The sequence below is a fragment of the Schistocerca piceifrons genome, chromosome 3, assembly GCF_021461385.2.
Source record: "Schistocerca piceifrons isolate TAMUIC-IGC-003096 chromosome 3, iqSchPice1.1, whole genome shotgun sequence".
Classification (NCBI taxonomy): domain Eukaryota; kingdom Metazoa; phylum Arthropoda; class Insecta; order Orthoptera; family Acrididae; genus Schistocerca; species Schistocerca piceifrons.
Genome location: NC_060140.1, coordinates 699,267,890 through 699,295,572, shown reverse-complemented (window position 1 = coordinate 699,295,572; position 27,683 = coordinate 699,267,890). Strand labels below are relative to the sequence as shown.

The window sequence follows — 27,683 nt, the reverse complement described above, 5'->3', positions numbered from 1 at the left end:
ATTCTGTATCGAGCGCTGCTCGAACAACCGCTTGTCGTAATGACACTCGCGACAATAGTGGAAGCGATACGCGAGGAACCACAACAAGCTAAAGCTCTGCTTAAAATCTGACAATTTTGTGAAACAATCCTACACATGTACAAATGCATATTGTATATGACCAAATTTGCAACAACAGTTCTCGTCCGCACGGTATACAAACACTTACAATGGTTCTTATGTAAAGGCTGCAATCGACGATAAAAAAAGTTACCCTTAAAAAAATATTACTTGACTCTGAATTCAATAGAATATTATATTTGTTTATTAGAGAATATAATGATTTACGAAATTGGTTGCAAATGACAATTTTTATCGCTATTGGCGAATCAGAATAAAGATTTAATAAGATACCATTTCGAAAACAAGATGGTAACATTCAAATGAAACACGGAAGAACATTAATTAGGAATTCAGTGTTTAATAAATGAAATAAATCGTATTAAACTGACTGTAATTGGGATCATGATAATAAAAAACTGCAGCAAGACTCGTCGTGGGTATAGTACCAATAAACATCGCTAGAACGTCGTATAGGCAAAAGTTCGAGACTCGTTGAATCATGATTGCGCTCTTTTCTATGTGTATATTAGTTGCTATTTTTATATATGACCTGCACGCTAGAAGTGTTTCACAGTTATTTTATTTATTAATTTCCGTAATACATTAATAGCGCTAAGACATGTCGTGGAGATGATACCAATATTAGTCGCTAGTTCACTAGACGATCGAAAGCTAGAGTCCGAGACTTGCCAAGCTGTGACGTAAACGTAAACTGCTCAAGACGTTCGGGTCGTGTTCAAGCACTGCACTACTTTTAACTTCTCGTTTATAAAGGTTTTATTAGGGGCGGGCAAACGATACTTGCGTCCCAACGAGTTCGAGAATTCTCGATACGCCGCAGAGCTCGATATAATATCGAGTAGTAAGTTGTAATAAATTGTGTTTTTACATTGCCTACGCCAAATGAGAATAACTGGAATAGCAACTGGCTTTTATCAACAAACGAATGGCTGCCTTTATTGTTACTGTCATTGGTTTTCCGTAACAGCTGCTATACGTGGAAAAATATTCGCTATCTATACGGCTCCATATCGAAAGGCCACAGGAACAGGCGCTATTGTGGAAAGTTGTTCATATCTCTATCCCCAAAATTATCTACGTCTGTAAAACAGTTCTCTTGCGCTGAAACCATCAACCACTTGCCGATACAACTGCTTCGACTTACTTGCAACCCAGAACTTATTTTTCACTACCATACTACATAAGTGTGGTGTCACCGCCAGACACCACACTTGCTAGGTGGTAGCCTTTAAATCGGCCGCGGTCCGTTAGTATACGTCGGATCCACGTGTCGCCACTATCAGTGATTGCAGACCGAGCTCCGCCACACGGCAGGTCTAGACTAGATTCTCTAGCACTCGCCCCAGTTGTACAGCCGACTTTGCTAGCGATGGTTCACTGATTACATAAGCTCTCATTTGCAGAGACGATAGTTTAGCATAGCCTTCAGCTACGTCATTTGCTACGACCTAGCAAGGCGCCATATTCAGTTACTATGTCTTCTCAACAGATAATATTGTGACTCATGTACCGTCTACGTTCATCATTAATGGATTAAAGTTAAGTATTAAACTAATTAGGTCCGCTTTCTGAATTCTAATTCCTTGTCACGTTCCAGACCTCACGTCAGTATAGTCCTTCCCTCCTCACGCCAGCCTGCGTGAGCTAAACGCGTGCATTTCGGCCTCCTCTCGTTAACACGGTGTTGGCTCTTCTGCCAACACAACAATAAGTGCAGGGAAACTACGTTCTAGCAGAAAGTAATAGTATATGTTAGTGGTTTAAAGGAGCTCAAATTGAGATTAGCGGCGCTGAAGCGTAATATACACTGTTGCGCAAAACTTAAGAACGGGAGTAACTTCCGCGTAATGTGTCCGCAGGCGTCAGTCAACTCATGCCAGCTAGTAGGCAAATGATTTTCCTGACCCAACAATTACATACACTGCTAATGGCAAATTTTCAATTAGAACTATTACACCATTTTAAAAGAAGCTTGTTTCTGGATTGCCCTAAACGAAAAAGTATATAGCTCGAACTTATATATAAATAAAAGAATAAACGATACGGAGGATATTTTCTTCAGTGAAAAGGGTAAGTGAACCAAATGCATGAAGACTGGACAGCTTAAATAATATAAATCGTATAAGTATCTATGTGAATAAAAAATATTTCTTTATTATCAGTCATTATAATATTTACTGATTTGTTTTTAATCGATAAATGCATTTGTCAATTTATATTAGAAAACTCACATTTTTTATTGTCTTTATAGATGTGACGCTTCAGGAGGGCTGTTGTTACAATGTTGCTGTTGTTTGTCTACCTGTCTATTTATGTCTTCAAGCCGTGATGGCTTCTCACGTTTCCTCAAACGCCTCCGCGCGTATGGAGTCTTGAACATCGGGAGTCAGTTCTTCGCCTCTCTGACCAACAAGAATTTGTTTTGCAGCTACTTTTCAATTCATTTCTTTTTACAGATTTCAGAGTAAGAGTGCTGCTTACAATATTTTGTGACATTCTAGATATATTTGTTACCGTGAGATACAAAACTGCGGAAGGAAATGGAGTTCTATGATAAATTTCCCTCAAATTAACCGAAGTATTTCCCTGGACGTTTCGGTGACGAATCCTGTACCCTAAGACATTTTCCGTTGCACCTGATAACTGGTATGTATCTCATTCCTACAGTTTAAAGTTCACTTGAACGAAGGTGGCATTTTGTGGACGTAGGAACTGTGAAGACAGCTTAACCACACTCCACAAACACAAAGTTCCCTCTTATTTTCTAGCACTTCGCCCTTATACGAGCTACAATTGGAGAAAAACGCTTCCTGCCTCTACCGCAGCTGTACTACATAGCTTTACATTGCCAACTGAAATGTCAAATGCCGAATCTCTGGGGATCCGCTTTAGCTTTTTGAATCCTCTGAGGAGAAAAAAAAGCTACATTTTATTAACATTAAAAGGCAGAAAAATCGTACATCAGTGATGTTATTGCAAAATCAGATAATGACATTAGATTTCGTCTATACTTGGGGTATTCGCAAAAGGTATATTGGTGTTTCTTTTAGGTGTCATGGCAGCCGATCTCATAGATTTTAAGAATACAATATTACTGAAATCGCTCCACATGTGAATTTTATGAGCTACGGAAATAGACAAAACTCTTATGCGGTCACATTTTAAAATAAATTTGGACAAGGCACTGCTTTCGTTGTTATGCAGGGACGTAATGTCGTTTGTTCACTTCCGTATTCGGTATTGAAAAGGTTAAGGCGAAATGTGGAATTCCATTAGCGTCTCCGAGGCGAAATAAAGAGCAATATTAAGCAGTATTTCTCATCCCCAGGGAATAAAATGTTCAAGTTGTGATGATGAAAATGGTTCCTGAAAGGAAGTCACATAGCTACAGACAGCAAAAGTAATGAGCGGAAGCAGGAGAAATATACTGGTATTCTCATGCTGATTTAGAACCTGCTATAAACAATCAGGTTCATCTGCAGGGTACCTCTTTTAACCTTAATTCTAGATATCACATACAAGTCTGAATTATCTGCTTACTTTAAGGTATCGGTAGGCATTAAAAGTATGTTTTAAATTCTTATAGCAATAATTTGTAAACGTTAGACATTAACAACATGTCACTCAGAATACCACTTAATTATTTTCCAGAAAATCAACACCGGTAATATCTATAGTTATAGTTCAATACTTCAGAAATACTGAAACTTTAAACTTAGTAAAATGCGCCTTTTTCCTTGGATCAACCACAAAACAAATTCATTTTGCCAAGAAAGAAAGTGTGTTTATGAAATATATAAAATTTTATGTGAAACAATCATACTGCCGTATGACAATGACGTAGACATGCCCTTGCTGTTCCCCACAGCATTTTATTATTTAATACTTTAGCTTTCAGACCCCTCAGGAAAGCCAGTCAGGTAAGCGTATCGCAAATACGCAGCAAACAATTCCTCCTCCCACACAAAAAGAATAAAAAAACTAAAATCGTCGCACAGACTTATTTTGAGAAGACTCGCACATTTCTTCCAACGACTAGTACTGACGTGCCATCATTATAAGACAAAACATAATGAAAGCTTTCCCGACGACTAATGTTTTTTGTATTCTCTGTGCTTGAATTCTTTCCCACAGCAGCCTTGGCTCTTCGAATAAAAGGTGGTCCAGTACGATTGTCTCATTGTATTTCTGGTCCCTTAACCATTTTCTCCGTCGTGTGACGCAGTGGTTGAACACTATTGTTCTCTCTTAAAGAATATCGGTAGTCATTTGTTGTGACTTCTCGTACTCCCTGAAAGCTACTATACGTTAATGCCACGATGATTCGTCCAATAAGGTAATGATTCAGTTTTATCTTCCCCGCCCACACTTTTTTTCAAGTAAGTTAAAGATCTGCTGTTAATGACATTCCAGTCAATGAGATGTCAGATATTTATGAAAGTCTGTTGAAAATAGTCTACTTCCTCCTACCTTCTACCGATCCGTGAACAGGTTCACTCAGCCAATTACAGGTGGACCCATGGTTTACAGTAAAATCCCAATTACTGTACAGTTTCACGACCGCAGCAGCTACACAGCATTTGCAAATATGAAGGTCATTCTGAACTCGGATAACGTACGGGACACCAAGCGGAACACGACAATGCAGCTAGTGAATGTATGACCAGTCGTCGTTTCGTGTTTTCGTAGCCTTTAAAAGAATAGACGAGCAACCATGCTTTGCGTGCACGTGTCTGACTATTCTGAGAGCCATCAGATCTTTCTTTCCCCTCACATCTGAGCTATGGACAAGAATAGCACAGACGGTATTAGTCATTACTTTCCACACAGCACTTTCCCGACGTCACCAGTCATCTTGCGAGAATGTATCCTTAGCGTGCTTCTGACAATATTTTTGCTGGTGGTTTGTCCTTCTCCTACTACTCACAATAACTTTCGCAGTGTCTAATGTCAAACATGGCACTCTGAAGTAGCGTACGCGGAGCAGATATCGTAGCCTTTATATTTCCCACAGCAACTACTAGCCGCTGAATACTGTAATACACACACTGCAGTGGGATGAAACAAAAGGATTATGTACTTTAATGCAGTGGATATCGAACAGAATAGGACTTCAGAATGTCAGCGAACCTTGTTTATAAGCGAAATTTCGAACATACATAAATTAACTGTTATACAGATAGGAAAAAGCATGAACGAAAGGATTATTATGATATTGTTTTTAAATCTGAATATCGAGGAGCAGAAACTGTAATAGGTTCAACCTATGAGCTTTCTGCCACTGTCCCTCAGCCTATTTCCTCACAGACACAGTAGCTAGTCTCTTTTCTCGCTTGGAACCCCAAAACCCAAGGTGTTTTGATGAAGGTCATTTACATAAATCTGATTTTTCCGGGCGTAAAAAAATTTTGAGATTCTACTGCCTTTCCGGAATTATTCAGCCACGCTATAACGTCCTCTTAAGCTCCTCATAACAAGTTTAGCAGAGCCACCAAGGTAAAGAGCTACTTTTCTAGCGCCGTACGATAATGTAAAACATATTAATATTATGGTTTACAAACAGGGAAAGTCTGAAGTAAGTACTTTCCCCACAAGACATTACATTTACAGAAAAACACTGAGGCACCAGAAAGTGTTAAATTAGTTAGGTGAATACTGATAACATAATTTCTGAGGTAATTTGAAAGCATTATAGACTGCGGGAGAAGACGTTATGACACAGACAACATGATACGCAGGATGAAATAATAAAAAGCAAAGTTGAACAGTACAAAATATAACACTGATGTAGCGCTAGAGGTACGGTAAGACCTGCGTGAGAAATTAATTCCTTTTAAGATTTCAGATTTTTTTGTATCTGAGTGCACCAGAAACATAATCTTTCCATTGAAAAGTTCACACAGAATGTTAAGTTTTGATAGTAAAAAATATCGGGTATAACGGGCCTCACAAAAGAAAACCAGAAACAGCTAGTGGGAGGAGCATCCTCCTCCAGACAACCAGTACGAGAGCAGGCAAACCCTAATATTTAGGGCCGCATAACGGAGGATCGGCCAGCAACTAAGTATAATGCTTAAACATTTACCCTCCAGGACACTTAGCTACCCTATCGTACGTTTCCCTAATTAAATGAAAAAGCATTTTGGCTATAAACAGCACTTCAGCCCAGATTTTTGTCTCTTCATTCCAAAACACAGGAAATCAAATGATTGTTGAAGCTGAAGTGGAAGTTTTAGCCCCCAAATCTCTAGATTTTTGGTTCGATCCCCTTCCGTCATAAACAGTTTATTGCAGCAGTTGAACTAATCATTCCTGCTAATTCTGCTTGAATCCGATAAATACGAAACTGCTCTGTCATTCAGATTTTAGTTTACATTACGGGTCGGTCGGCAATTGTCTATAAGTAGAAGGAACTATGCCATTTACAAAAGATGTTTTGTAAAATAATTTTATGCATATTCCGCATTGCGCTGCCACAGCTTTTAATGCTATACGTTACATGTAAAACGTCACTTCAATTGCAGCTGAGATCATGTTTTACTTATATCTCATCGTTTCATAAATATCTGATATCTTATCGACTGGACTCTACCTGATAACAGATCATTGAAAATAAACTGTAGTTGGAAGGAGGAAGACATGGAGACTGAACCGTGACGTAACTAGGAGGATCATTGTGGCGTACATCTGAAGTTAGAGGAGCCGTAGCAAGACTCAAAAAATGATAATCAAAGTTCAACAAGAGAAGACAACAGTTCGCAACTATTGTTTGGTGACTAACATTCAAAGTCAAAGGTCAGTCCCATTCTGAGATTACGAGCCTTGAGGACCATGACAGACCACATTGTTGCACAAGGCATAGTCGTAGTGGTGTTGCCTCCCTTCGAACTTTCATAAGGAAGAAAATAAATAAATAAAAGAAAGGTGATAGAAAGGAGAAGCCCGTCCCCACACATAGCCAAATTCTTTCAAACAGCACAGGGCCCCTCTCGATTAACGTCGCCATCTGACAGATTGATAAGCCGATAACGTGTCAAACGGCCTCACTTCACGGGGCACTGTGGAGAGGCTTGACAGGTATCCTAGCGATTTCCGTCGGGTTTGTGTGACAGAGACCTTCAGTCACTATCTCTTCTCCTCTTTCCGACTACATACTGGTGATAAAAATTTCTTCGACCATCAGGATTCGATCCGATTACCTTCACGTCGAGAGTCACCACATTTAAGCAACCTTTGTCGCGGATATGACTGATTCTAAAATGGCTATTTTTTCTAAGGTTTTCAAAGACTACAATTTTTTTTACCTGGGCACGTGTGATGACATTTGCTTCCTGCAGTGCTTTGTGTATGTGAAACAGTCCTTGATTTTGATTCCACGTTAAACTTTGAGCCTCTGTAACTGGCACACTTAGTGTATGAAGTCAGAGGAAGGCACACCAGCTACAAGAGGAGCACGGCTAGATTGGAGCGTCACGAACATAGGCGGATGCGTGACACGTCTGCACGAAAAGACATATATGGCCAGTTCTTTCTCTGTTTCTGCCCCAAAACCCAATCTTCTGGCAATTGAAGACGCCGTGTCCTGTTCCACGTAAGTACATAAACAGGTGGAATGCGGCTTTTCGCATAAAATTCAAGTGATACATTCCCTTGTTATGCATATCTCTGACCTCTCCCCCAGCCGTCTTCAAAGTCACATGGCCACCTCCAGGTTGATGAGAATCTTGGTCAGGCGTGGTTCGTAATAAAAGGCGCTGCGGCGGGGTCGCCCCAAAATAAAACATGCATTAAAATAAATTTCTCAGTAACAAAGCACTGAATTTAAATTATCAGATCGCATTTAACGTATTTCCCACAAGGATTTGAATAAAGCCGGTGAACGTTTTTGGAACTGTTTGACTATTGTATTTATTATTGGTCACAGATTAACCACTTGAAAATGACTTAAAAGTCGGCACTGCAATTGTGGAGATTAGAATCATTAGTGCAGCCCTTGACGAACATCTTGTCATTTACAAAATTCTGCGAGACTGCGAACCAAGAAAAATATGGTTGTGTTGATTGCTTTTGCGTTACAATGAGGTGACAAGAGTCATGGGATACTTCATAAAGACGTGTCGGACCCCCTTTTGTTCTGAGGCAACTCGACGTGGAATGGATTCAACAAGTCGTAGAAGTCTTCTGCAGAAACACTGATTCATGCTGCCTCTATAGTCGTCCATAATTGCGAAAGTGTTGCCGACGCAAGGTTTTGTGCACGAACTGACCTCTCGTTTATGTACCATAAATGTTCGATGGGATTCATGTCGGGCGATCCGTGTGGCCAGATCATTCGCTCGAATTATCCAGAATGTTCCTCGAACCAATCGCAAACAACTGTGGCCCAGTGACATTACATCGTTGTTTGGGAACATAAAGTCCATGAATGACTGCAAATGGTCTCCATGCAGCCGAACATAACCATTTCGAGTCAATGATCGGCTCAATTGGCCAAGAGGACCCAGTCCATTCTGCTGTGCCGTCCGAACAAGACACAGTCAAGGTAAAAGCACCACAGGCGCAAAGACGCGAGCTGGTGCCAGTGCCATAGAGACTCAGCACTTGCGCGAGTTCCACCAGCGTGACGGGTGGCGCTGAAGATGAAGATATCGACTTGACGTCGGCCACTTGCCGACCGAGTGCAATTCACCAATGCCCGCACTACAGCGGGCAGAAGCCTACTCGGAAAACAGAAGAACGGCTCTCGGCCACTTGGTTACAGATCATTGTCCAGGGCTCACTTAGACAGGGAACGTCATATAGTGAACTCTTAGAAGTGCATTTGCTATGTATTGTGAAGTCTATCGACGATTATTGCTCTTAGCCATTGAGGACCTTTTTTGTGTTATATTACATGAAGTGTTGCAGACTTAATCAATCAACAAGTCACAAAGATAAGTAAACCTTTTAATTCCTTTGTGTCACTTTGTTACTAATTTGTTGGTGTGTTGTAGAACCTTCGTTCTCCTATCATGTTACCCGGTTCTGGGACAGAGCTGTGTAATAGTGGCAGGGAGAAATTGTCTTAGTGGTGTACTGCACCAGAAGCCGTTTCACGACCCCACAAACTCGGCCCTCCACAGCAGTAGCGACGAGGCCTTGACAAAACTGGCGACGAGGGTTTACAACACATTCTATGTAAACACAGCCCACACCATTATGGAGCCACCACAAGCCTGCACAGACCTTGTTGAATAATAGAGTCCATGACTTCGAAGGGTCTGAGCCACACTCGAACCCCACCATCAGCTCTCACCAACTGAAATCGCGACTCATCTGACCAGGTCACGGTTTTCCATTCTTGTAGGTTCCAACCGGTATGGTCACGATCCCAGCAGAGTAGCTCAGGCCGCTGTGCTGCTACCAAAGGCACTCGCGCCCGTCAACTGCTGCCATAGGCCATTAGCGCCAAATTTCGCTGCACTGTCCTAACAGATACGTTCGTCGAACGTCCAACATTGATTTCTGTAGTTATTTCATGCAGTGTTGCTTGTATATTAGCACTGACAGCTCTGCAAACGCCGCTGCTCTCGGTCGTTAAATGAAGGCCGTCGGCTACTGCGACGTCCGTGGTGGAAGATAATGCCTGAAATTTGGTGTTCTCAGCACACTCTTGATACTGTAGATCACGGGATATTGAATTCCCTAACGATTTCTGAAATGGAACGTCGCATGTGCCTAGCTGCAACTACCATTCCGCTTTCAAAACTTATTAATTCTTGTCGTGTGGCCACATACAGTCGGAAACCTTGTCAGATGAATCACTGGAGTATACAGGGTGAAAAGTATTTAAACCGACAAACTCTGGGAGGTTGTAGGGGACATCAAAACAAATATTTTTCCCTAATGTCATTTTATCTCATGAGGATTATTTAAACCGGTGGAGGCCGTATTACGCTCTTCAATTGTTAGAGACCGTATTACGATCTTCAGTTGTTAGAGGGCGTATTAAGCTCTTCAGTTGTAGGCAACTGCTGTCCACCAGTGTAGTAGTGCATTGTATCTGTTTACTAATGGAGCGATACACCTGGAGTGAGTACACTGATATGGTTGGTGCGTACTACGTAGCTCACCACAACGGACGAGCTGCACAGCACGTTTACCAACAACAATATCCTAATCGCCGTATCCCGCATCATACGACCTTTGCTGCTGTGTACGACTGTCTGCATGAGACTGGGTCATTTAGCAGATTACCTGGACAGGGACGCCGTCGCTCGGTAAGAGCGCTGCAATTTGAGGAAGCTGCCTTGCAGCATGTGGAGCGGGATCCTTCAATCAGGACTCGTGCAATTCCACGTAACATGGGAACGAATCAGACGAATGTAAGAACAGTCCTTTGAGAGCAATTGTTACGTCCATTTCACTTACAGCGTGTCCACAACCAGGGACCAATTGATTATCCACCCAGAGCACAGTTTTCGCAGTGGTACCTGGAACAGTGTGAAATGCATCCTACATTTCCATCCTCTGTGTTGTTTACCGATGAAGCAACGTTCGGGCGTGATGGAGTCTTCAACATGCACAATTCTCATGTTTGGAGTGAGGATAACCCACATGCCACAGTTGCTAGCTCTCATCAAGTGCGGTTCTTCCTTAAAGTGTGGGTCGGTGTTGTTGGGGACTGTTTAATTGGACCGTATCTGCTACCTAGGCCATTAAATGGCAGGCACTATTGCAATTTTCTCGCCAGAGCATTGCCAAAATTGCTGGAAGACGTCCCGCTCCCTACAAGATAACGCATGTGGTTCCAACATGACGGGACGCCGGCACATTTCAGTCGTCGTGTGCGTCGGTTCCTGGACCGACAGTTCCCAGAAACGTGGATTGGCAGAGGTGGTCTTGTACCATGGCCTGCTCGATCCCCAGATATGTCCCCTCTGGACTTTTTTGTATGGGGAGAAATGCGCAACCTTGTTTACGCAACCCCTGTTGCATCAGAAGAGGATCTGGTTGCCCGGATAGTAGCAGCAGCAGGAACAATTCAGGATACTCCTGGGGTTTTTGCCCGTGTCAGACAGAACATGATCTGATGGTGTAACCTTTGTTTACGTGTCAATGGAGGCATTTTTAAAAATCTACTGTAATTAAAATTGGGTTGTGTTAATGTGGTGTGCGTACTGTAAGACCTTCAGTACACACACCATCAGATTATTTGACTTGTCGCTCTAACGAAGTAGGCGAGTGTCAGCAATATGTCTCGTGGTGTTATTGTGGCGTGTTTATCTTCTGCCGTTAGGTCAGACGATAGAAATGCCACTTGCACGCTTAGAGTAGCAGATTGACGGTGACCAACTTTAAACAGAAATTGATTAATTTTCAGGAACATTTATTAAAATAATAACAAGCATAAAAATTACTTAACTTGGTTCTGGATGCTATTTACAATTGACAATCTGAAGTTCCTTTGGTATTGGTACGTTAATCTTATTCTCACATATATCTCTGATACTTGACAAAAGTGTCAATACATTATGTACATGAATATGGTAATCTTACTAGGCGCAGACTGGAACTTGACTATAGACTGGTACAGACTAATGCAGACTGGTACAAACTGGTGCAGACAAATGCAGACTGACTAATTGGAGGTCTGTACACTCGTTATAATACCTCGCGCTTTCATGTATCACTGCGCGAGTGTGATCCGCGAGGAGAAAAGGTTCTACGTTAGCAGCAATCTCATTGGCTGCGTTACATATTAATACGCGGATCGGCGGAAGCAGAATTTGTCCGCCTCTATGGCAGCGTCATCTCGTAGTGCGGAGACGGATCGAGCGCTGCCCCTGCTGTTGTGCTCAGCGGGCCGCGCTCTAGTGGAAAAGTTGTGTACGCGCTGACTACGCGGAACTATGTACACAACGGTTAAGGTGTTGTCTCTTGGTCATTAAAAAAATGGGAAAGTGTTTGTTGGTTTAATTAATTTGCCGCCAGAGAAATCTTCCTCTACCGGTTTAAATATTCCTCATAGGAAAAAATGACATTAGGGAAAAATATTTATTTTGATGACCCCTACAACCTCCCACAGTTTGTCGGTTTAAATACTTTTCACCCTGTATAAATGACAGCTCTGCCAATGCACTCTCCGTCTATACCTTCTGTGTCACGATATTGCAGCGATCTGTATATGTGCATTTCGCTATTCCGTGCCTTTTATCACCCCGGTGTGTTTAAGGACTGTCCCACACATACGTGGCAGCAGTGAGTGGCGTCAGTTTCTGAGCTGCAGGAGGGAGAAGGAGACAGCGGTTGTGGGCGCGGTTTGGAAAGCGGGCGGCGAGCAGTGGTGTGGCCAGCGGCCTGCCAGGCAGGCGGCCAGCGCGGGAAAGCCGCGGAGAGCAGCAGAGCAGGCCGCTCGTATTTCAGGCAGCCGCGCGCTCTAGAAAGCGAGGTAACGCACGCTGCGCGGACACATCGCACGGCGCAGCTGCCGCGACAGTGCGCTCAACGGTTGGCCAGTCCCACTGCAACTGTTGTATTAAACGTGCTTAGAGTACAGATACTAAACGCAACGGACTAAAACTGCTCACCCACTGCAGGCATCACTTCTCGTAACACCACGTCTACTTCTGAGATAATGACCTCATTTTGGCGAAGAACAGAATCCACATACAGCCGAAGCCACCCACTGAAGATTTCATGCTGTAGAGCTAAGAAATTGAGGGGAAGTTGTTCGCTAAGTTTTACCCTGCTCCAGATAGTCCCATATATTTGTTACGGGATTGAGATCGGACGATTTAGCTGGTTTGATGCAATGCTTGAACCAGGAAAGTATACCTGCAGTCCTGTGAACGCTGCTATTATCACAGCACTCTCCACAGCATATTTATTGTTGTGTTGGCTGAAGAGCCAACACCGTGTTACTAGAAGAGTCCGAAATGCACGCGTTTTAGCTCACGCAGGCTGGCGTGAGGAGGGAAGAACTATACTGACGTGAGGTCTGGAACATGAGAAGGAATTAGAATTCAGAAAGCGGACGGAATTAGTTTCATACTTAACTTTAAACCATTAATGATGAACGTCGCTCTTGACGGTACATGATTCACAATATCATCTGTTCAGAATAGTAACTGAATATGGCGCCTTGCTAGGTCGTAGCAAATGACGTAGCTGAAGGCTATACTAAACTATCGTCTCTGCAAATGTAGTCAGTGAACCATCGCTAGCAAAGTCGGCTGTACAACTGGGGCGAGTGCTAGGGAGTCTCTCTAGACTAGACCTGCCGTGTGGCGGCGCTCGGTCTGCAATCACTGATAGTGGCGACACGCGGGTCCGACGTATACTAACGGACCGCGGCCGATTTAAAGGCTACCACCTAGCAAGTGTGGTGTCTGGCGGTGACACCACATTTGTCATCAAGACTTATAAGAAAGGGTGGCATCTGAACAAGAGAATGTTGAAATAAACATACACTGTCCAGTCACACAGACATGACCACCCGTCAAAAGCCTGAATAGCCACCATTTCCAGTACGGACCACTGCAAGACGTGCAGTGCCTCTCCAGAAGTACTAAGCAATGTTTCTTCGGATATGCATACATCTCTGAAGGAACAGGTACTGCGGCGACTACAACCATTATGAAACACATGAAATGTGTTCGTAATTCCGAATATGGGCAACCATCAGCTGTATAATGGAATGATAACAGTGAAAGTTTGTGTCGGACCGAATCACAAACCCGGATTTCCCAGTTATCAGCGGTCGCCTTACCATTAGACTATCCGAGCACGACTTACGGCCAGAACCAAACTTCCATATGTCGTCAACCATGTGTCTACAACTTGCAGTCGTACATTCATTACCTATATACCTGCACAGGAGAACATTTTAATTGAAAACTGCCTGTCCAGTGTTGGCGGATGATTCAGATATTGCAATGCCTGTGTTATTCAGAAGTACATCGCAGTGTTCCTTCGGTCACGCATGCACGGGTCTTGTTCTCCAACCACCTGGTAAATTTTGAACATAGAAAAGATTCATCATACATTCTTTTAATTAATGTTAGTACTCATGACAGAACAGTCAATCAGACAAAAAGTCGTCCACAAGAATGGAAATAGATCCAAACGGGAGATACATTCGTACTTCCAGCTTCCATCGAAGTCAGCCTCTTTAGCTTACACGTTAAACCGCAAACAGTTTCGTTTGTAAAGAATGCAAAACCAACGGTTTAGTAGCTGAGTAGACATTTTATAACAAATTTATTTAAACATATTAATAGTGTACCTCAGTCACTGATTCCCCACCTTCTTATTCACCACCAATAGTTCCCCTTACGACACAGTATTTTGTTTATTATATACACATTAATCTCATGAACTAACCAGATGCTGACTCAGTTTCCCAATATTTATTTCTTGCATCGACAACTTAACCATCATTAGCATAGATTGCCACAATAAAAACCCGAACTCCATTTCTTTCCTAGTTGTAACTGAAATGTATTAACTTCTGTTTTGGTCTCCTGGTTGTGGAAACTGTCGACTCCGCTACTTACAACTTTAGATACAAATATGTTTCCATTTCACGTAGGCAGTACTCTTTGTAATTCTTATCTCTGTCTCAGACGATTAACAGCAGTAGGTAGTTATGATTGGTTCTTGTCAATTTTTTCTTGAAAACCTGTTTGACCTTCGTTGAAGCTCTGCTGCAAACGGCAAGCCTCGTCTAGAAATACTTGGTCTGTCCCTGTCTCTCGTTGGTCCATGCTGTCTGTGGATGTCTAGCGTCAAATGCTATATCGTTCATCTTCAACACTAGCTGCAGCGTTATATAGGCAGAAATGTACCGTAGGTCCTTTATGAAAGTTTACAACAAACCTCCATGAAAGCACCACTCAGCGAGGTTGCACAATGGTTAAGACATTGAACACACATTCGGCATGGCGACTCTTCAAATCCCCCTCCAGTCATCCTGGTTTGTGTTTTCCTTGATTTCCCTAAATGTCTTAAGGCAAATGCAAGGAAATAACATAGTTTGTGATCCGTGTCTAATAACCCCGTCGTCGACCAGACGTTTAATGCCAACCTTCCTGCATTCATAGTAGAAGTGCCAGAGAAACTGAGGTGCAGGTCTAACGCCGATGAGTCGCCCCCTGAACCACAGAATTCATAAATGAAGCATAAAGAGATCTTCATAAACGTTGCACGCGAAACAGTGGTAAACTCCGCCTTCACATCGGAAAGTATTGTGACTACCTCTTTGTACGAGGGCTATTCTTTTTTAAAGATTTGATCGGTCGCAAAATTGAAGCTAAAGTGAAATGTATTGCGTGGAGTCTCTGGTATGCCCGTCGATCGCATCACGTCGCATTTTTCAGTTCTGAGCACACAGTGAGCATGTAAAGATGCCTAAGACAACAGAACCTCCCGATCACTTACCATAAAGCCCGGACTTGGATCTCTCTGGTTTTCATCTCTTTTCAGACATGAAACGCTGGCTATTATAACAGCATTTTGGCACAGACAACGAGATGCAAACCAGCGTAGGGAATTGGCGAAAAGCACGGGCATCTGCCTTCTATGATGAGGGTGTGGGAATGTTGGTACAGTGCTAAGACAAATGTCTGACGGAGCGATGACTGTGTAGAGAAGTAGCTGGAAGGTGTAGCTAAATGTTGCAAATAAAACTTTTTGATTTTTCACTGCGGTTACCATTTCGCGACCGGTCAGACCTTACAAATAAAAAAAAAGAGCCCCTTCTAAAATTCGCATAATGTTCATGAATACATTAGAGGGTTGTGCCACCGTATGGTATGGTTAAGGTAGGGCAGGGGGGGGAACGGGGGGGGGGGAGGCAGACAACCTACGGCAGAACATCCTACAGCAAGATGGTGCCTATGGACGAATAACTGATGTACCGACTCTCTGGCAGTTGCGACAACGTATCCATAGATTCGCGAGATTTTATCTACATAAAAGTTCTTTTCTTCACTTGAACTCGCCAGAAATTTAAGTCTTCAGGCTAATATTTCCCATTCTACATTGTTCAACACAGATGTTCACAGATCCAAGAGGTGTGTATACTTTATTGGCGCGTAGTCACAGACATTCCACGTCCGTATGATATAGGATTACAGTGTAAACCGTAAGCATAACTGACCAAAAACTTAGCATTGAATTGTCATGTGCTATTTTGCAGTACCGCAGATTTCAGTGAGGTGCAAACGATGAAAAGTTGGTCAGCATACGAAGTGTTTGAGAAAAGTGATGAGACTGACTACACTGCGAGCGATCTGGAAACGCTGTGTTGTTATACTAGTGTAGACTGGTAGTTCGTACCATCCAGATGCTCTGCCCGAGTTTCAGGTTCGTACAGCCATCACGTGATTTTTTAGAGCGCCACTAATGAAATTGTGTTTTCGTTGTGTGTTCCGAAAATGGAACATCGGAGTTTAGTGCAAAGTTATCCCATCAAGTTTTGAGTGAAACTCTGGGAATCCGCGACTGTGACCCTTGAAAAGTTGAAACAGGTCTATGGGGAACATTTCTTGGGTTGGGCAGGGCTGGGTTGGGTTGTTTGGAGGAGGAGACCAGAGAGCGAGGTCATCAGTCTCATTGGATCAGAGAAGGACGGGGGAGGAAGTCGGCCGTGCCCTTTCAAAGGAACCATGCCGGCATTTGCCTGGAGGGATTTAGGGAAATCACGGAAAACCTACGTCAGGATGGCCGGATGCGGGATTGAACCGTCGTCCTCCCGAATGCAAAGCCAGTGTGCTAGCCACTGTGGCACCTCACTCGGTGAACATTTCTTATTAAGGGCATAAGGTTTTCGCTTGCACAAATCATTTATGCAAGACAGAAAACACGTTGAAGATGAACCTCGCTCAGGCTGACATTTAAGTTCAAGAACGGACGAGAGCGTCGAACGTGTGCCATCTCGTCGACCGAAAAAAAAGAAAAAAAACGAATGAGCAAATCAAAGATCAAAACAATACTGCTTCGTTTTTTTGACAGTAGGAGTATCGTGCATAAGGAACTTGTTCCTACAGAACAAACTGTCAGTGAAATGTTTTACAAAGATGTCCTTGAAAGACTCAGGAAAAGGGTGAATCGAGTGAGACCAGACACTGCAGACAAGTATATGCTGCATCATGACAACGCCCCATGTCACACGGCTGTCACGGAATTTTTAACCTGAAAAGGCCTTCCTGTTGTTCCACTGAACTGCGGAACACGAGGCATTTTGTAGCCCTGAATTTAAACTCACGTCCAAACCTTACCACAACCTCTTGATGTACAATGTATCGGAGAAAACGGCGGTCAGTAATCAGCGGCATACCTATTAAACCACGACCGTTTTCTTCAGGGGGATTAAAGCTAACCTCTACGAGCAAACTCAAGACAAAAATTTAAGTTTAAACGATAAAAAACAAACTGCATTTCTCGCTATCATTCATTGGTTACCTGAAGCTACCCTCACACTGGCTACACGAACAGCCGCTTTACCAACCAATGAGCAGTCCTGATTGGTACTTAGCTGTAGATTATAAACGATACTGGCAGATTCCAAATGAAAGAAAAAGAATTTAGGGAAAAAAATAAAGGCAAATAAAAAAATCAGTACGATAATGAAAATGACATGGCAAAGTTTTAAAAATTTTAAAAATGTATTTAAGTCGATTAACTGAACAAAAATAACAATGAAAGTCCTTTTATTAGACTTACAAATGAAAAGTATTCAAATATTCACTGTGATATACGAGTTTCGAACTACGAATTTTTACAAAATAGGCCAATGCGCTAACCACTACACTACGATGCCTTAACTTGTTTAATTTATGATTCTGATAGTCCAGTATCAACGATTAATTGCAGCCTTTAAAACCTTCGGCTTCGCATAATGTCATGCGAAACTTTCCTAATGTAAACCGACTCCGTGCGTACATGACGCTGAATCGCGTGTATTGTGCAACGCTCTAGTAGCGTTTGGTTAGTGTCGCGCGCGCGCGGGTGCGTGTGTGTGTGTGTGTGTGTGTGTGTGTGTGTGTGTGTGTGTGTGTGGTTATCATGTTTGATGAAATGCGAAATTAATGGGCCAGATCTAGAATTCGGAATCCAAACACAACGAGAAAGAATGCCTGACAAGATGAACTGACCGATCGTTGTGGCAGTTTGGCAACGGCGAAGGGTTCGGGCGTGATGTTGAGCGCTCCAATTGGAGGAAACCAGCTCGAGCCCGTGAAGTGTCAACTATCTAGTAATTTTAATCGGACTGTAGGCATCGAAATGTCGATATCATCTCTGCTGAAAAATACGGGAACTTTTTTTTCCGAGTAATTTGGTGGTCTTTGCTCTTCTCCTACCCGTCTATTTAATTAATGAGACATAATTACCACCGTGGGCTGGGGCTTCCCATCCTACTCTTGAGAAGCTAAAGTCAGTTGGTTGGACCAGACTGGACAAGACACCAAACAAAGACACTTCTCTGATTCTAGACAATCGATAATCAGATCCCACCGGTCACTCAGGCCGTTTTCCGCGCGTTGAGCCAGAGGATTCTGGACAGCGGCCGCAGCGGCGGGCAGCCGGCGCCAGAAGCGACCTTGGCTGCTGAGCAGGAAGACGTCACGAGCTACTTTGATGCAGCCAACGATCCCGCGCTGTCGCTATATGCTGAGTGAAGAGGGGGCGGCCGACTCCTCGCCGCAGCAATGCGAACGAAGGCGTAACGGTTTTTAATGACAGCGGTTCACAAACTGCTTCCCACAAAACCTCAACCTTTTAAAGCACCTTTGGTCAATCATGGAAAAAATTGCGTGTCAATTATATAAACAAATAAAGTAAAAATCGATTTATACGATGCTGGAAAGTCACTATTCCATGTTTCTATGTGCAATTCAAAATAAGCAAGAATCAATCAAGGGGCTGGCTCTGAAAATTGATGAAGTGCAGCATGAGTTCTGGATTCAGTAAAGCCGTGGATGTCATTTTTGAGGTTCTGTGATCAAAGAAGTTTGGGAGTCGCTGATTTATGGCATAGATTGTCAAGCTGTGCACAATGTGAAGGACAGAGGAACGATCTGACGATATTTCTAGTCCCACGTCATGGCATTTTTATTTTTCAGGCCATTCAAATTGCAGTTGCATTGCAGTCAAAAGTGGTGCTGTGCATCTGGGGCAATATTTCGGGGACGTATATCTGGAGATTTACAAGATGCAGAAACAGAGCACTTGCAGTTGCTGAGCACGATATGCCTCTAGATCACAATAAACTGTCTTCACTCTATCTCCTTCCATTTCCTAGAATAATGGACATATCTGTGTTTCACTTTCAATACGTTGCCAATGAGAAAGAAAAATGCAAGCGATAAACCTATTTAGTGGAAATACTTCCTTGCAGTACATATGTTTTATTCTGTCATGCGTTCTCAGCAGCTTAGAGAATAAGGCAATGGCATGTACATACACATGTAGTAAGATTAATCTCTTATAAATCATTTTTTCTCAACAGCAACATCCTACATCTGTTATGATTCGACCCATTAGTGAATAATTTTTGATTAAACTGTCCTACAGTTTCAAACAAAATAAAAAGTTTCACAGCAAATGATCTATCAGATGCCGTTGCCCAACCAACCACATCAGTTGTACCGCGCAAAATTTTCAGATTTTTAAAATGTTTCTGAAATATCTTCTATTAGACTGAAATGAGCCAGCCATTCTGTATTGACACAACTTCAAATTGGAATTATTTGGACGAGAATGAGTGAACGTAGGGTAGCTTCCCTGCATCTCTACAGGACTGCTCTAGTGATCATAAAAAGTTGCATCAGTTTTTCCCTTAGGCTAGAACCCCATCCCACTTTTCCTTTTAGCAGAACTATGAGGTAGGATTTAAATCTCTGCAAAATGATTTATATTCGCTGTCATTTGATATGAGAAATTATGCTGATATCCAGCTGCCCCATATGACTACCTTTTTTGTGAGACATTCCATCCTGTGTTATAGGGCAGTAGGGCCATCAGTTTTGACTGATATTACAGACAGTAGTAAAGAGAAACTGTCTGCTAGACATCCACAATCAGGTCCTCAGCAAAGGACACTGGACAGCGAGGGACAAGGGAATATCGGAACATGTGCAATTGATGAATAGAATACCAATAGCTCGTCTTTGCTTCTAGATAATCGATAGGAAAATCCAAATGATCACTCAGTACTTATTCCGAGTAATCGGTCGGCTGGTGCTGAGAGGTGGTCTGCTGGGAGGCGGCAACCGCAGTGGCGGAGGCTCCTCAGGCGATGGGGGCAGCAGGCGCATCAGCATTACATTGCCAACATACCCGCCCTTCGAGGAGGAAGAGGGCGAGGACACTGAACAACCAGGCACCGAGTCATCTGACGTCGAAGAGCTCACCTCCCCCCCGGCATAGACTACCAGTGTATACATACAGCCAGCAAAAAGATACACACCACCGACAAACAAATAAAGATTTTCATAATTTGACTACACATAAACACAAATACACACACACACACACACACACACACACACACACACACACACACACACACACACACACACACACCTCTTTCCTAACAAGGGTCTTATAGGACACAGCTGTTACAGGAGAGCACAGAATTGACCAAATTTGTTGACAGTGGCACATTTATTGAAATAATTTATTACTTTCCTTAAAATTTCTGCAAAGGCAAAAAAAAAAAAGAAAGTGGAATTTGCTGAAAGCTTCAATCAGTATCTGAGAAGCTGCTGCAGAACATACAGATGACCACAAAACAACCATACGTTGTGTCAATGTAATATAGGGAAAGTGCTCATTTATCAGAAATATGGTAAGATTATTTTTTAAATCACTTGTGGTACTCCCAAAGCGAATACAGTCATCAGTCATAAATAAAAGGTCTGTAATATGCTTATAAAGTACCATATAAGCATAAAGATATTCAAACAACATGCTGGACAAAAAATCAGTTGTTTTAATGTGTACAACATAATTTGAGCAAAGATACACTGAGTGCTACTCCCAAAGTGTACATATTGTTGCAAATTGCAGATTGAGTCTAGATACAATACAGTTTTTTGATCATATCTACTACTGATCTACATCAAAGGAGTACACACTTGTATATTTGTATACTTTCTTGACACTAATGTGTTTGTTAGACATTTTTCCTTAGTTGCACCAACTTAACAATCACTTAGAAGCACACAAGTGTGTGTTGACTTGTCTGGCAGTAAGTTTATTTTGATCCTGATGAAAAAAGTATTTTGCTCACTGCTTGAACAATACGCACAAATTTGCAAGCAATTTTTTCACAATTTAAAGGTCCATATCTGTGGAGTATCTGGTCAGTCTCCTCTCTCCTGCACAGTTGTTAGCAGTGTATGTTCACGTAGATATTGAATTTAATTTACTGAAGCTATATTATGTCTCTTTCTACTGTGTACATTCCCATAGACTTTGAAAGAACAGTGGCAGATTCACTTGTAATCGAACTTTGTATCTACGTCAACATACATTTTTTTGTAAACTCTCAAATAATACTGTTTATACCTCACTTACATGCATGCCCTGGCACACTAGTAACTTTCAGTTTAGTACTGGGATGGATGATGAGAGGGCAAAACATCTGCAAAGAAGTAAAATATGTATAATATCATTGCTTATTATAAGAACAATGTTGAGAAAATGCCTGTCATCTTCCCAGTGCTAAACTTTCTGAGTACTTCATACACTATATTTATTGATTATAGTCCCAAATATATCTTAACAGACTAACAAAATTTATGTATGGTACTAATTTATTTATATGAGAAATGTAAATGACAGCAGTGGATGTACATAGCAGTTGTATTTGGGTGTTATTCCTTTATGCATACATACGGCCTTTGTTTATAGAAATACAAACCTCATTAAGATTATAAGTTTCAAATAAACTCAAATACTTAGGAGAATGTATTGTAAATTATTTGAAATATGTACAAATTGTTCGAATACAGGCTTATGGCTATTGTTCTGTGACATCCTGGTGTTGGTCTGTTCTCACAATCTGAATGCATCCTTACAATTTTTAACATTTTGAAAATTGCTTTCTTGCTCGTTTTTAATGACTAACAACTGTTGAAGCTCTGCACCATTTTTAATCTCACGGTGTTGGTGTGGACTGTCTGAGTACAATACTTTGAACGTATTATGTGTAAAACTTGAAAACATTTTTGTTATTCTTTAGATCTCCAGAAATAACCTCCTTTATTTTGTGAAATTGTCAGTGGTGTACTGTAGCAATGGACTAACTTTTCAGTATTTAACTCACTGATTTCTTCTATCTTTTGTTACACAGCTCTAAACATATACTGTAATAATAACAAAAGTAAAATAACCTCCATTTTATGTATTGTAACGTTGACTTGCAAGATTAAACATATAAGTAATAATCATTCTTTCAACAGAAATAAATTAAGGAAATGGTTTATCATGTATTACGTATACTAATGCACACTGCAGTTACACCAACTTCACTTCAAACAAAAACCATACAATACACAAAACTGAAATGAGAGCTCTGTCATTTGTTTGCTTCCTTTCGGCAGTGAACATATTTCTCCTCATATGACTGACAGATTCAATATCTGAATTCATCTAACAGGCATCTAATGATGGCAGTAACAGCTTGTATGTTTCCTCCCATATGATTGACAGATATGGGATTGTGTGTCTTCTAACTGCTTGCTTGATGTTGACAAGGTTTGTATGTCATCAGTCACTTTATTAACAGTTGTCTCTGGCTGCTTTGTTTTGCTTGATAAGACATCTCATTGAAAGAACTGCAGAACATTTCATGACATGTTTGGGAAACTTATCATCATATTACTGGACTAACTGTCATCTTGATTGTTTGTGCTGGTTCAGCTGATGTCACAGACAAAGCTAGAAAACAAGCCATTCAATAAACACCACATTTATTCAGCAGTTGTCAAGAGAAAGTCATCTATAAATCCGATAATGTGTGATATTGTAGAAAATGTGTCAGATATTTAATTTTATTATGGTTTGTTACTCTGTTTTAGAATGTTAATTGTATTTGATGACATATTATTGTGAAATAAATTTTTGATTTTTAGTATAGTTTTGAATTTTGCTAGTTTTTTATGTACCTTTTCAGTTACTGAATGTGAGTTAGAAACAGTTGATGACAAATATGCCTGCAGCATCAGAAATTTGTTACTTATCATATAAATTTAGTTTCTTTTTGTGAAACATGATTTTTAGTCAACTTAAATGCTTCATTACAAAGTTTCATGTGAGAATGACAGACAGGACATCTAACCTGTCCTCCTCCTCCTTGTCCTCAAATTATCTGGGAGGAATAAACTGACAGAGCACGTCTCACCACATATAATGACTTTTAAATGCTTTTTTCTCAAGTACATAAATTATTATTTCAAACAGTCCAACATTTCACTTCATTATAAAATGTCTATAAAATCATCCTAGTCCTAGTGATATGTCTGCAAATGATTCTTACTCTCTTCAGCACACATGCAAACCAAACACAATTTTATACAGACAGAATGGAATTTTTGCACACAAACAAGAAAAGTTTAGAATGCAACATTAGTCGGGAGCAATGCACAGCTTGTCATTCCACACACTCTTCTCTAGATATATACAACAGTCTTATGCTTTTGTAGTCATTTACTGTGTAGTACACACAGCTAGATGAAACAGGCATCTGTGCTATGTGCTGCGTCATATATCATAACTGAATCAAATATACAATAGGCACTTAGTGTCTGTGTACCTGGTGCCTCTACAGACGGAATTAAATCCTGAAGAGAATCAGCTGTCTGGGGCAGAATCCCAGCAGAGTGAAGTTCGTGTCCAGTATGGTGAGGACCAAGAACTGGCAGCAAGTGGAGGCAACAGTGCACCCAGTGACAATGCTGCACCTGCACCTGCAGCTGATGCAGATTCTGAGGAGGCTGACCGCAACAAACGGTTGATCAACTTTGGGTTTGGAGCTTCTGCTGGCACTGGAGGCTCAGGTGGCGGATCTGGAAACTTCCTCTTTGATATCATTCGGGTAAGTCTCAGTCTTGGTACTAATTGAGGTGAGTGTCTGTGAGACATTTTTGGCAACTTTCAAAAAATCTGTCCTGGCAAAGCTACTTAACAACAACCTTCCACCATCATTCTAACTCCTGCAAACAGAAATACTGTAAATGACCATTTTGTTATATGGTTAATCCCCTCTCCCTCTCTCCCTCCCTCCGTCTCTCTCCCTCTCTCTCTCTCTCTCTCTCTCTCTCTCTCTCTCTCTCTCTCTCTCTCTCTCTCTCTCTCACACACACACACACACACACACACACACACACACACACCATTGTTACATATACCTTGCTATGTCTGAATGTTTGAAATAATGCAGTGATTTCTGTCTGAATACACAAATTACGGATTAGTCACTCAGCCTCTGGTAGCAGGGTTAACACATGATGATTACTGTTGGAGCTACAAAGCTGGCCAAAAGATCTGAAAAGCTGGAGAATATATGAAGGCTGAAGTATTTTACAGTATACCCAGTGGAAGTTAAATGATACATTAAAATCAGTTATAGAATCAAAAATTTATGTTCAGCTGTTAATGAAATAAATACACTCTAAGGTTTATTAAGACATTTAGAGTAATCCACTAACCAATTAAAAGAGCCATTATAAAAATGTATTCTTGATGGATATTAGTATCATTGTCTTCAAAAATATTTGTTGTTTATACTGACATTCTCTAAACATGAGATATGTATGGCTTAAAAGAGCTAGGAAGGTCAGTGAGTCACGGAGATATTGTACAGCTAGTCTTGGAGCAGTGTGAAATGTAATTGTAAATAAATGAAGATAATATAAAACAGACCAGTCACAGGGATTTTACAGGGCTGCATTACTGCAGAGCTAAGCAAACCAGAACATAGGAAAAGCATACAGGCTGTGAACAGAATTTGGGTGACAGGCATTTGCCCCTGTATCAAATATCTGACAATTATCACCATGAATGAGTGTTGTATTCAGTCTTCCACTTAACATTAAATAGCATGATTTCATAATAATGTCTGACAGAAGGATTCACTGACCCTCACAAAACATTATCAGCTGAGTTACCAAACAGGAGGAATATAGCCTTTCTATCTTCAATATTTGTAGCTTTTTCAAATTGTGATCTTTGGTTTGCAGGGGAAAAAGAACCACTTGAATGCACTTTGGAAAAAAAGTTAGAAGTCAACAGTGTCAAAAAAATGTGTGTGTATGTGTCTGTTTTGGAGATGGGGGGTGGGGGGGATAACCCAACTGAGGGAAAAAGAAATTAAATCACTGCTGTAGTGGTGTGCACATAAGAAAGTGAGTGGAGCAGGTTGGGGGAGGGGGAATTCCCAGTGGCAAGTAGTAGTGTATATGAAGCTCCAGCCAATGTCATCATTCGGTTGCCAAAGTCGGTAGCGTGTGCTTTGGGGTGCATGTAGTACATCTAGTGTTCGTATTTGTGTTAGTTTAGGGATGGTGAGAGTAATTAGCTTAATTAGTGTCATGGGTGGCATAGACCAAACATGGCAAATATTATCTTAATAAGTGACAATGCGTGTTTTCTGAGCATATAATAATTTTATGGAGAGTAAGAAGCAGAACAGGTGGTCTGGCATGTCACCCACTTGAGCATTGCCAGTTACCAGAGTAGGGAACAGCTGGGGCATGTGACATGGAATGGAGACAGAGATCACGCTGGTGATGCCACAAAGTATTCTCTATCCTTTTTGTGCAGAATGCATCACTTAGCTCCCTTTATACATTCACACCATTGTAATGCATTGCAGAGTAGAAACAGATAGTGGCATATGAAGGAATGATATGAGACAGAGAAATGAAGAAGCAGTAAATTGACAACACTACTAAAAGGAAAAGGAAAATGACATTTTTTTATTTTCATAAACAATATAAGTCAAAAATCAAAAGACCTTCACAGTCAGAGAAATTAAGTTTGTAAATAAAATGAGTGATGGGAATAAAGCCACATTTTATGCAGATCTCTTGAGGATGTTTTTGCAATCTGGACTTGGAATAAAATAGTATTTTCCTCTTCTAACAGCTTAATTTATTTCTTACTTTTTATTAGATTAGAAAATTTAATTGAAGTTCAACTTCACACTTAAAAGGCTTCTGTCGAAACTTTAAAAGAATTTTAACATGTGCAGTTGTATGCCAGGTCATCAATTTTTTTGTGTTATGCAGATGAAGAATGTACAGGTTTTTAAACAGATGCATGCAGCTACACAAATGACAGTCTCCACCACTAGAGACTGAACATAGATAGGGTGATAAAATGATTAAATTAAGAACTTTAGGAATAAGATTTATGTGTTATAAATCTACTTTGACGATTACAATGTGACACTGCACTATATATTTGTCAAATAAGAGGTGGATGAAAAATATAATTAATAAACTGAATTGGAATATGTAAGTTGAAAACATATAACAAATTTCTCTCTTCACATGACATTATAATTTTGGGTAATTTACATTTAATTTATTTCACATTCTCAGCTAGCTGGAAAACATGAAAGAGAAATATCCTTAAAAAAATTAGAAGTTGCTTAACAATTACTAAGACATAGGAAAATATTAAGTATAAATTATTTACACAGAGAGAAAGACCAGAAACTTAAGCAGTTGCAAGAAAAATCAATAAACAGACAACTGATAGAGATCAGAAAATTCACTGTTTTTATACATATTATATCTCTGTTTGATGAGGCTCACCAGACTGTGTTGCTAACTGATGTAGAGGACCGCCGACCGTGCAGCGCGTGCAGCAGGCACGGTATACCGTGTTGTGGCTGGTACTGAAAGCCTAGGGCTGGGTGTTGCTACTGGGACGAAAACCACCACCAGCTCCCGCACCAATCAGACGACTGTCACTAGCCTCACCACCAACAATGCTACTCCCCGTGCGGTAATGACCAAACCACAACCATGATTGACACCATAGTGGCATACATTCAAGGAGTGGGGCTCTGTACATGTGCTTTAGTTGACAGGCAATATGCAGCTTTTAATACTACCATACAACTGGTTCATATTGGTGTCATCAGACCACAATATCTACCAGTGGTTAGGTTTTATTATGACACTAGAATTTTTGTGAACAAATTTAATCCCAATAAATAACTTAAAGTGGAACAATAACATTCACTATTTTCTGGAATTGTCTCCGACTTACACAACTTTTAGTTTTCTCTTCTCAAATCCGACTGTAGTTTTTATAATTTGAAGGGCTCAATAAAGCTATCTCAAAAGTTACTCAATTTTGGTGCAGTCTTTTCCTGACTGTTATCTTTGAGTAACTTATTCTATTACAGTCTATTAACTACGCTGTTTGTTCTGCTCTTTCCTAGTATTTGATATTGTTTTTCACACTATTTATAATTTTCACATACAATTTATCATGTTTATTTGATAACAGTAGCTTTGTAACAGAGTTCCACTACTTTGTAAGTCACATGGAGTTGT

General features: G+C 40.9%; 1 protein-coding gene across 1 annotated transcript in view; it reads left to right on the top strand.

The window, feature by feature from the left end:
- The window catches only part of LOC124788976 (putative lysozyme-like protein), a 161,117-nt gene that overhangs the window by 121,191 nt on the left and 12,243 nt on the right, over positions 1-27,683 (top strand). Inside the window, exons 4-6 of the mRNA XM_047256265.1 lie at positions 20,287-20,529; positions 23,942-24,208; positions 26,959-27,126. Coding sequence (XP_047112221.1) covers positions 20,287-20,529; positions 23,942-24,208; positions 26,959-27,126 — 678 coding nt within the window. The remainder of the gene's footprint in view (positions 1-20,286; positions 20,530-23,941; positions 24,209-26,958; positions 27,127-27,683) is intronic.